Source organism: Heterocephalus glaber, unplaced genomic scaffold, assembly GCF_053883595.1.
Source record: "Heterocephalus glaber isolate CG9 unplaced genomic scaffold, H.glaber_assembly_v1.0 deba00001543, whole genome shotgun sequence".
NCBI lineage: Eukaryota > Metazoa > Chordata > Mammalia > Rodentia > Bathyergidae > Heterocephalus > Heterocephalus glaber.
This window is the reverse complement of record NW_028258336.1, coordinates 4,052,043-4,064,154: the sequence shown is the minus strand read 5'-3', so window position 1 is coordinate 4,064,154 and position 12,112 is coordinate 4,052,043. Positions and strand designations below refer to the sequence as shown.

General features: G+C 35.4%; 1 protein-coding gene across 4 annotated transcripts in view; it reads right to left on the bottom strand.

The window, feature by feature from the left end:
- The window catches only part of Trim23 (tripartite motif containing 23), a 42,212-nt gene that overhangs the window by 16,851 nt on the left and 13,249 nt on the right, over nucleotides 1-12,112 (bottom strand). For all 4 annotated transcript variants that reach the window (XM_004862870.3, XM_021243005.2, XM_087189549.1 and 1 more), the window contains 4 exons: nucleotides 7,061-7,182; nucleotides 5,494-5,772; nucleotides 4,115-4,297; nucleotides 2,171-2,386 (listed from right to left, as the gene is read on the bottom strand). In XM_004862870.3, the coding sequence (XP_004862927.2) occupies nucleotides 2,171-2,386; nucleotides 4,115-4,297; nucleotides 5,494-5,772; nucleotides 7,061-7,182 (800 nt within the window). The remainder of the gene's footprint in view (nucleotides 1-2,170; nucleotides 2,387-4,114; nucleotides 4,298-5,493; nucleotides 5,773-7,060; nucleotides 7,183-12,112) is intronic.

The window sequence follows — 12,112 nt, the reverse complement described above, 5'->3', positions numbered from 1 at the left end:
TAGCCTTTTTAAGTGGAATGACCAAAGTATAGTTCGTTGAAGTCAAGATTTGCATTTCCCTTATGATTAGTATGTTTGCCCACTTTTGATTGGATTATTTGGGGTATTTTGCTGTTGAATTACTTGAGCTCCTATCAGATATAAAGTTATATACAAATATACATAGAGAGATATACTTTAAGTTCTTCCTGTACAATGTTCTTCCCACAAAGAAATGATAAATGTTTGAGGTGATGGATGTGCTAATTTCCCTGATATAATCATTATACAATGTATACATCAAAACAGCAATTGTAGCCCATAAGTATATACAATTATTATGCATTAATTAAATTTTTTTAAAACAAAAAAATAATGGTTCCACATTAAAAATGAATCCAAGACCCAATTTTAGGTACATTAACACAAGGGAATAACATAACACTGACAATAACCAGTTATTTTGACAGAATACTTCAGAAACACTAAAATACTTTTAAATATTTTGTAAATATGAACATACTTTTTCATAAAGTAAATATGAAAATACTCAAGTAGTCAAGTAAATATGAGTTAAGATATTATTCTGTTCTGATTTTGCTGTGTAGCTTGATCACCCACCATGAGCTGAACAAGTATTTATTAAATTACTTCTATCTATATACAAAGAATTTAAAGATATAAAGGTGAACAGGATGCATACAGATAGCTTGTGGGGCAAATATGCATACTACATCATTCAAGGTCAAATCAGAAAACATAAATAATCCAGTTACTTGAACATAAAGAACTTAATACAGATGGGCTTGGTGGCACACACCTGTAATCCCAGCACTCACGAAGCTGAGGCAAGAGGATTGCCCCAAGTTTGAGGCCAGGCTGGGCCACATGGTAAGTTCAAGACCAACCTGAACTACACAAGAGACTATCTCAAAAAAAAAAAAAAAAAAAAAGCCTAAGTAGTAATTATTAACTAGATGATTGAATGGGTAGGTATGATGGAGGCAGCAACTATAGGAAATAGCTATCTACACAGCTGGGGAATAAAGGGAAAATATTAGAATTACTATAACTCAGAAATTCATAGGCAGGGCTACATAGAGCTGAAACTCAGAAGCTGTCCCTTCACTGAAAGGAGTGGCATTCACTGGAAACTCAAGCCAACTGGAACTCACAGGAAGCTGCCTCCTGCCTTCCAACTTTCCTCTAGTGCCTCCTATTAGCAGCACCTAACAGGGAGCAAGATAAGTCCTTTATAAGAGTTCTGGCCCCAGCATCACAAAGCAAATGAAAAAAGAGAAGGATTGGAATCAAAAGACAACTTAATAAGTTGCATACACATCAACTGCTACAATTCAATGAAATAAAGACTAAACACAAAACAACTCAAGACTGATGAGGTCACTGGCCACACTCTCATAAATATAATCAGATATTTCAGAGAAAAAGCTCTATGAGGGTAAAAGGTTTAGGCTACCATAATATGAAATCAATATAGCAACTAGCAGTGCATCAGTAAAAATAAGGTAGATACTAGCTATTCTAAAATTCTTACAGTAGCAATTAACTTTATGTCTTCCACTTACGAAACCAGATCCAAAACAGAAAGGTGTAAGCCTGAAATTTTTGTTAGAATAACATGGAATCTAATTTATTTAAAAAACAAATCATCTGTAAGCTGGGTAACAAATTGCTTATAATACCTCAACTATCATAAAATATAGGTTTACTATAATACTGAAGAACCATCAAATTAGAACAGAGCAAGGGAGTACATGCTAGTAAGCATCCAAAAAAGACTAAGGAAGGGAAAGCTCCAAGGATTAGCAAACATTTGAACTAAACCTTGAAGGCAAAGGAAGATTTCCACTAACTGAAAAGAGAGGCACTCTAATCAGAAAAAAATAGCATATACTTGACAAAGAACAGTAATGAAGCTTGGCATGACTGAAGGATAGGAAGTTAGAGGGTTCCTAGAATCCACAGCTTTATGATAGAGGGGTTAAATGAAGAACAGGACACTGATGTGGTTAATGCAGTAATTTGAAGTTACAGACCACATCCTAAGAACAATAGCAATGCATGCAGGAAAGCTCAGTCACTGAATTAAAAAAAATAGAATAGTGTATATCTCTGGTAATTATCTACTTTACCTTACAACTATGGCTTTGGCCACGTTTAAACCACTGACCTGCTGCAAAGTTTTTTCACAATGGAGGCAGGCAGTTGAAACTTGAGACAACAAAATAGTCATATCTTCTTGTTGCTGCCTAAGCCAAATCAGTTTTTCACGAACATGAGCATCAACAACACTTAGAGCCATTTCTTCTTGACGACACAGAGTTTCGTGTAGATCAGAAAAATAAGCCCGGACACATGACCGTGCATTCTCTGCAGTACCTGGTACCTAGGTTTTAAACAAATGTAACCTAAATAAATATTTTAGACATCTATACCCTTACAAATTCCAAAATTTAAACCTCCACAATAAGAGTTTTCCCTTCAACTACAGACTCTGAATATCCAACTGTTTATGAATGACATCTAAGCAAAATGGAAAACCTAATCTCCAGTCTCCCCAACCCCCACACCTAGTTACCTCCATCTCAGTAAACGGTAACTCCATCCTCCAGGTTGTTAAACCCAAAAAGAAAAAATAGGAGTCATCCTTAACATGGCTTTCATATACCACAAATAGTCCTTCAGCAAACTTCTCATGACTTCAAAATATATCCAGAATCTGATCGTGCTTCACTATCTACAATTCAAACAACCTAGTCCAAGCATTATCACCTCTCACCTTGTTATTATGAGGTATCATCAAAATATACAATGAATGTTTAAATTTTAAAATATTATGCTAAAAGCACATTGCCATTAATCCCCCTCAAAATACTTCCCTCAGTTCAAAAACACTTGTCCTGTCATTTTTGCTACTTCCTGAAGTAGTTCTAGAAGTCCTCCCATCCAACAGAAAGGCAGGCTTGTAAAAACATGATGATGTGTCCTCATTTACTTTATTCACTGGATCTGGCACACTGCAACTTCTGACTCTTCCACAAAGTTAAAATGACCACGAAAGGCAAATGTTTTGAATCAATTCAGGACATCAAAGTAGTCACAAGAGCACTACTAAAGACATTCACAAAAGAGGACTTCCAGAATTGTTTCAGGAAGTGCCAAGAATAAGTGTATCTTAGGTGAGAGGAAGTAGTAGTCTAAAGGTGATTAATGGTAATGTGTATTTTATTGTAATAATTTTTTATTTAAATATTCACTATATTTTTCTATCACACTTGGTGTAATAGCTTTCTAAATGGTCTAACTGCTTGACCCTCCAAGTTACCTGTCCAATGGATATCAACAATCATTAAGCCCTACTTACACTACCTCCTTAAAACATCAAACCTCAAATCCATCTTACTTTTCAGTCTTACTACTCTAGCATTACAAGCCATAAACATCTTTGAACTAGAAAACTTTAACAATGTCTTAATAGATCTTCCTGCTTCCAATCTGTTGCTCTTCCAAATCATTTTCTGTATTTAAAAGTAACTTTTTAAAATGCAAACTTAATTATGTCATTCCTACCTCAATTCTTCAATGGCTCATCACTGCACTAAAGCTAAGTTCCAAACTCTTTAACATGACTAAAAAGATCTTGTTTGATTTAGCTTTAACTCTCCAACCTCTCTTCTTACCAAGGAGCTCTGAGAGCTCCAGTGGATTTTAAGTTTCAGTATGTCCAATCCTCACTTTAACCATTTTAACATATTCTACCTTTGGGGACAGCTCAGTCCTCACCACACTCTTCTCTCTGATCAAACTCCTTCAAATCTCAGTTTAGACATGAGTTCTTCTAGGAAGCCTTCTCTGACCTACATAAATTGCTGTCCCTTTTATGTGCACTGTGCGCTTCCCTACCCACCATACAAAACAGTTATCACACTATCACACTGCCTCCTTTCCATAAAGGATTACAACTTCCATGAAGAAAAATACTTTTTAAAAAGTTATATCCAGTCACTAGGTCAGTACTGGCACACTGTAATTGTGCAATACTTTCTAGAAGGTGAAAATGTGAGAATGAAAAAGGGTAAAAAGATTTAAAAAAAAAAAAGAAGAAAATCCATACATGTTCTGTGTGAGCCATTCCAATTCCATCTTCTACTATTTGTTCTCCTCCTTCAATGTGCTGAACAATTCCAACTAATTTTCTAGAATAATCTGAGATTTCTTCAGTGAAGGTCCGTATGCAGTGAGCCATATCTAAAATTGATGCTCGGATCTGGTTAGCTTCTGGTTCCAATACCGAATGCTATAAAATGCAACATAATTACAGAATTTAAAATATTGATTAATGATATAAAAATTATTTAAATTCCACTTAATACAAAAAAATCAGCTATAGATGACTTCTACAACACTTTTAGAAAAAGTGCAGCATAAGGTAAGAATATACTAACTCACTTTACTTCTTCATAAGAGAACCATACTACAAAGAAATAATTTAAAATTTGGAGTCCATTTCTCAGACAAAAAAACAAGAGACTATCTCTAAAATTATATCATAATAGTTCATCAGTACACATAAATATTATTAAATTATCCTGTGCATTATGAAAACATGCACATAAAGAAAGCTTTTGTTTCCTACTAGAAAGTTTACTTTTTTCCCTTGGAGGCTGGGCATTGAACCCAGGACCCAGAACATGTTAGGCAAGCTTCTACCACCAAGCTACCCCAACCCTTTATTTTTTAAATTTTGTTTTGTTCTGTTTTGTGTGTGTGTTTTTGTTGTTGTTCTTCTGTTTATTTTTGTCTAACCTTACAAAAATGTCAGCTTTGGTTTTTTTTTTTAAGAGTAGGAAAAATTTATTGAGAGAAAGATAGCTTCTGTCTAAGAGAGACCGAAGGGCGACCAGAAAGTGGGTTGCCCCTATTTTTTAAATTTTACTGAGACAAGGTCTCACTAAGTTACAAAAGGGGACTCAAACTTGTGATCCTCCTGCCTGAGCCTCCCTAGTTGCTAGGATCACAGTTGTGTACCACCGCACCTGGATGGAAAGATATTTTTCAGTAGAGTCATTAGGCCTTTCTGAAATTGTTATGACATTCAGAAATCTCTCAAGTCAAGAGTGGTGGCACACACATGTAATCCCAGCACTTGGGAGGCTGAGCTAGGAGAACTGCTATGAGTTTGATACCAGCCTGGGCTACATAGTGAGTTCAAGGCCAGGCTGAAATATATACCAAGACTCTGTCTCAAAAAAGAAAAAAAAAAGGCCCAGGGATTTAGCTCAGTGGTGCTTCTGCCTGCCTCCCAAGCGTAAGGTCCCAAGTTCGATCCCTGGTACCAAAAAAATCCCTCATTTCTTTTTATGCTACCAACCCCAACCCATGCATCATTTAATTCTTCTCAATCCTTCATTTTAGCATAAAGAACCGTGTCAGAGAAAACAAATGGTAGGCTGGTAAACTAGAGAGAGTCATCCAATTTAATAAAATTCTTACCTTATGACCTTGATGTTTTCCATATTCTTTGCAGACACAGCACATGAGTGGGCAGGTCTGACAACCTTCTTCCAAGCAAACAAATTCAATGGCATGTACTTGGTGCTGAGAGCACATGGTTTTCTCATGAGGTTTATCAGCTAGAGGCACTCGCCTGTGCTTTGCTAAGGTCTTTGTAGAATGAGTAACTTGAGAACACTCCGAGCACAAGTGAGTTGCACACACAGTACAATATACAGATGCAACATGAGCGTCATCTTCATCACAACGAATGATACTCTGACAAACAAAAAATTAATGCCTTAAAACTGAACCCAGTCAATATAACATTAAACAAATTTTGAAATGTAAAACCCCATAATCTTATAAAGCTTTATATATGTTAAAACAGAAAATTCCTTGGGCCGGGGATTTAGCTCAGTGGTTTCACCGCCTGCTGCACAAGCGCAAGGACCCAAGTTCGATCCCTGGTACCAAAAAAAAAAAAAAAAACAAAACAGAAAATTCCTTCAGCAAATTCTCTTAAGTGGAGTGTATTTGAGCAAAGAAAAACAAAGCAATGCAAAGAAAAAATGATTTGTAAATTGGGCATCTTCCAGAACAGTTTCAAAGTACTTCAACCAACAATGTGATCAGATAGGATTTATTTTAAAAAGTGGAAGTGAGATATTGAAAATAACTTAACTGGCCATAGCTTAGTCAATCAGTCAATTAATTGGCTACCTGCAACCAACCATTGTTTAGTTACTTTGATTAAATAAACTGTGATTATTCTTTTTTTCAATACATTTTATTTTATTTTATCCTATTTCTCCCCTCAAGCCCCTGCCTCTCCCTATGTACAGAAGCTTTGTTTCCATTTTTTCCTTCTATTTTCACTTTTTTTCTTGTTCCTTCCTTCCTTGTGATTACATTCTATATAGGTTTAGTCTGTTAAGCCCAGCACAAATACCCAGTTCAAATTCATGACCTCCCACAAGTTTTATTTAACAATAAAAATATATTGGCAACTAAGCTACTACTATCTTTAATAAGACATTTTCCCTCTATATGAAATGGTCTCTTTCATAGTTTTTTTTTGTTGTTGTTCTAACTGTACTTCACTGTTGACTGATACACTTTTGCGTCCTTTGTTGTAATGTAGCTTACATATTTTTTACTCCTATGATCCTATTACTTTTCTTCATTCTATCCTTGGGTAGAATTGAATTATAAGAAGGAGAAAAGCTGACACATACATAGCTTAGGAATAGTATTTTCAAATAACTCAAGTTTCAGCTCTACTTTTGTTATGTTGGTAGTAGTATACCCTTAATGAAGTGTAATATAATAAAAAGCTATGTCTCAAGCAATTGACCTGCTAAAGCAAAGGAGGTACTATTGTGTTAATAGCAAATATTTTTTTGTTTTGTTTTGTTTTATTTTTGATACTGGGGATCGAACTCAGGACCTTGTGCATGCGAGGCAGGCGCTGGAACCAGAGCTAAATCCCCAGCCCAATAGCAAATATTTTAAACTAAGTGAAAAATCATCTTGTAACAAATATTTTACCAAGTTCAATCAATACCTCTCCAGATATGCCAATGGCTTCTTCTGCAGCTCCATACTGACCAATATGTCCATTCTGCAGTCGTTCTAAAAGCTCCAATAAAGCAAAATTTTTTTTCAACCCCCAGACACCTGAATCTCCTAGAACATAAAAACAAAAACTACATGTAACAAAATGTAGTATCAATCCTTTTATCACATAGCCTGAGACAAAAGTGTCCCTCTCACTGTGTAGCCCAAGCTGGCCTCAAATTAAAAATCCTGGTTCAGTCTAATAGGTGTTGGGATTACAGGGGTGGGACACAATGCCTGGCCATTAATAATGTCTAATTCCAAAAAAACCAAAATTTCCCCATTTGCTTTTTATTCCAGAAAAATTTCTTTGTTAGTGTTCTCTTTAGAAAACAGAATTCTTCAGCACTCCAAATAGAAACATAGTATAAAATTCTACTTTTCAACCACTGAACTTAACAAATCCTATTTTATCACTGACTTAATATATAACAAATGCATTCTGATTTTTTCACTGTGATCTATAATAAACATCATATATATATCAATTGTGTGTGTGTGTATATATATATATATATATATATACACACCAATTACATATATGTAATTGATCCTGCAACAAATTCAAAACCCAAAAGCTAGCTACACTTGAAAGACACTTTCAAGAGGTAGTCATTTCCTAAAGGTTCTGAATACTGGCAATAAAGCTACTCGACATAAGCAATTTACAAGTATAAACTCAGTAATCAAAGTTAAAAAAAAAATAGAGAGTGACAACAAACTTAAATAAGATGCAACCTGCCCCCCCAGACTTTCAGCTCACCAAAGGCAAACCCTGGGGGCAATTAAGAGGAACATTCCGAAAGTGACCCACCTGGACTCTCTAAAGTGGTAACAGCAGAATTAACAAAGCAAATGAACAAGACTATAGAAAAATTCAAACCAGGAATAATTTCCCAGATAACTACAGGGATGGTGACAAGAATGAAAGATACAGATGAGAAATATGATGGAAACCATGAATGCCCAGCATAGGAAAGAAACAGAATCCATAAAACAGATTCAAACAGATATCCAGAGATTAAAAATTCCACTGAAAGTAAAGTATACGCAGCAGAATGAGCCAATGTGAGGGCAGAATATCAGATATAGAAGACAGGATCGCGATTAACAATCATGAAAAGAGAGATTTCTTAAAAATAGCAAGGGTCCATGAGAAATCAATCCAGCAGCTGCTAGATGATGCAAAGAAAAATAACATAAGATTGATTGGAGTCAATGAAAAAGCAGAAAATAGTGCGAATGACATAAAAACTGTTCTCAGAAATAATTAAATTAAACTTCCCAAACAGGGAAAAAGAATTTGACATACAGATTAAGTGAGGCATATAGGACTCCAAATAGCCATTGTCAAAAAAAGTCTTTCCCCCAGATATATAATACTCAAGATTTCATAAATTCAACACAAGAACAGAGTATTAAAAGCTATTAAAGAAACAAATCACCTATAAAGGAAGGCCCATCAGAATCACAGCAGACTCAACACAAACTCGCAAGTCAAGAAGAGCTTGGAGTGAAATATTTCAAGCCTTAAAGGAAAACAACATCCAACCCAGACTAATGTACTCTGCAAAGCTATCCTTTAAAATTGATGGAGAAATTAGATACTTCCATGACAAAGAGCACCTGAAGAAATTCACGACCTCCAAACCAGCACTCCAAAGTGTTCTGAAAGACATTCTAGAAAGAGACAATAAGGATTACAACTCCATGAACCCCAACAGAATGAATCCACATGGCAAGGCAAGAAATTAAAAAGAAAGAAGGAAGCCAACAGCAGGAAAATAACATGACAGAAATAAAACAAGATATATCAGTTATAACAATCAATGTCCATGATCTCAATTCCCCAATCAACAGAAACAGACTGGCAGAATGGATCAAGAAGCAAGATCCAGGGCCGGGGATTTAGCTCAGTGGCACCGCACCTGCCTCGCAACCACAAGGTCCTAAGTTCCATCCACAGTAACAAAAAAAAAAAAAGAAGAAGCAGCAACAAGATCCACCAATATCCTGCATACAAGAAACACATTTAATTGAAAAATAAATTCATAAAACTGAAAGTCAAAAGATGGAAAACAATATTCCATGCAACAGGAACCTGGAAAAGAGCAGCGGTAGCTATTGTATTTGCGAACAAAGTGGATTTTAAACCAAGATTGATTAAAAGACAAAGAAGGTCACTACATCCCGGTAAAGGGAACAATCCAAGAGGAAGAGATAACAATTCTAAATATATATGCACCAAATAGCAGTGCACTCAACTATACAAAACAGGTATTAATGGACATGAAAAATCATATAAGCACTAATACACCTGCAATGGGGGATCTCAATATCCCACTGTCACAAATAGACAGATCAAACAGACAAAAAATCAACAATGAAATATCAGAATTGAACCAAACTTTTGAAAAAATGGACTCAGTAGATGTTCACACACTGTCCAACCCCGCAATATCAATATACACATTCTTCACAGCTGCACATGGGACTTGCTCCAAAATAGACCATATACTAGCTCATAGAACATGCTTAAATAAATGCAAAGGAATTGAAAGAATCCCACGTATATTATCAGAACATAGTGCAATGAAATTGGAAATCAATGGTAAAAGAAACAAGAACTCCATAAACACATGGAAATTAAATAAAACCCTCCTAAAGATGGGTCACAGGTGAAATTGAAGCAGAAATCAGACAATTTCTACAATTAAATGATAATGACAACACTTATGGGAATTAATGAAAGTTAGAACTTACGGGATGCAATGAAAGCAGTCCTAAGAGAGAAATTTATAGCTGCGAACTTCTGTCAGAAAAACAAAGCAGACTCAAACAACCTAATGTTAATCCTCAAGCTTCTAGAAAAAGAGCAAGTCATGCCCAAAGCTTACACAAGAGAGGAAATTATAAAAATCAGACAGAAATTAATGCAATGGAGACTAAGAAAACAATACAAAGAATCAACGAATTGAAGAGTTGGTTCTTTGAAAGATTAAATAAAATTCACAAACGCTTAGCCAATCTTATCAAAAAAGGAAAGAAAATACTCAAATCCATGCCATGAGGAATGAAAAGTGTGAAATCACAACAGATCCTGCAGAGATCCAGAAAATCAGCAACACCTACTTCAAGAACCTGTAGTCTAGTAAGATGGAAAATACAGAAGAAATGGACAGATTCCTAGATACATATGAATTACCAAAACTTAATCAAGAAGATATAGAAATTATAAATAAACCAGTATCAGCCAATGCAACTGAATATGTAATTTAAAAATTATCAAAAAAGAAAAGCCCTGGCCCTGATGAATTCACTGCTGAATTCTATAAGAAATTTAAAAGAAGACCTACTGTCACTACATCTCAAACTCTTTACTGAAATTGAAAGGGAAGCAATGCTTCCAAATTCATTCCTGGAAGCAAGCATTACCCTGATTCCAAAATCAGAGAAAGATCCAACTAAAAAGGAGAATTACAGGCCAGTCTCCCTAATGAACATAGATGCAAAAATCCTCAATAAGATACTGGTAAACAGAATGCAGCAAATCATCAAGGGTTATATACCATGACCAAGTTGGATTCATCTCACGGATGCAGGGATAGCTTGACATATGCAAATCAATAAATGTAATACACTATATTAACAGAGCCAAGGACGAAAACTGTATGACACTCTCAATAGATGCACAAAAGCATTTCACAAGGTACAACATCCATTCATGATAAAAACTCTAGACAAAATTCATACAGATGGTCTTTATCTCAATCTCATAAAAGCCATCTATGAAAACCAACAGCCAACATCTTACTGAATAGACAAAAATTGAAAGCTTTCACTCTAAAATCAGGAACAAGATGAGGATGTCCACTGTCATCTCTCTTGTTCGATAAAATTCTAGAAACACTAGCCAGAACAATTAGACAAGAGAAAGAAATAAAAGGAATAAAGAGTGGAAAGGAAGAAGTTAAATTACCATTATTTGCAGATGACATTATACTCTACATGGAAGACCTCAAAAACTCCATCAAAAGACTTCTAGATTTAATAATCAAATTCATTGCCACAGCTGGATACAAAGTCAACACCAAAAATCAATAGCCTTCCTGAACACGAATAACAAACTCACTGACAGAGAAATTAGAGAAACAATCCCTTTCACAATAGCATGCAAAAAAATGAAATACCTAGGAATCAATCTAACAAAGGAAGTAACAAACCTCCACATTGAAAACTACAGTACTCTGAAAAAGAAGATCAACGTGGATATCAGAGAACAGAAACATATCCCTTGTTCTTGGATAGGAAGAACTAATGGCCATACTTCCAAAACTGTTATACAGATTCAAAGCAATCCCAATCAAAATCCCAACAGCGTATCTCACAGAATTAGACAAAGCAATCCTAAAATTCACTTGGAACCAGAAGAGACCTAGAATAGCAAAGGCAATTCTGGGCAACAGAGGCAAGGAAGGATTACAATCCCTGATTTTAACTTATACTACAAAGCTATGGTGATAAAAACAGCATGGTACTGGCAAAAGGACAGACCTGAGGATCACTGGAACAGACTAGAGAATGCAGAAACAACTCCAGACACACTCAACCACCTCATTTTTGACAAAGGAGCGAAACACCGTCACTGGAAGGAAGATAGCCTCTTCAATAAATGGTGCTGGAAAAATGGGCTTTCCACATATCAAAGATTGAAATTAGACACATATCTTTTACCATGCACTAACCTAAAATCAAAATGGATTAAAGATCTAAATATTAAAACAGAAACACTAAATCTCCTGAAAGAGAGAATTGATAGAAAGCTTGAGGACACAGGAGTAGGCAAAGACTTCATGAATAAAATTGAGACCACACAGGAAATACTACAATCAACAACTGGGACCTCATCTTATTAAAAATCTTTTGCACAGCAAAAGAAACCACCAACAGAGTGAAGATATAATTCAGAGAAGGAAAAAATTTTTACCAGCTATTCAGA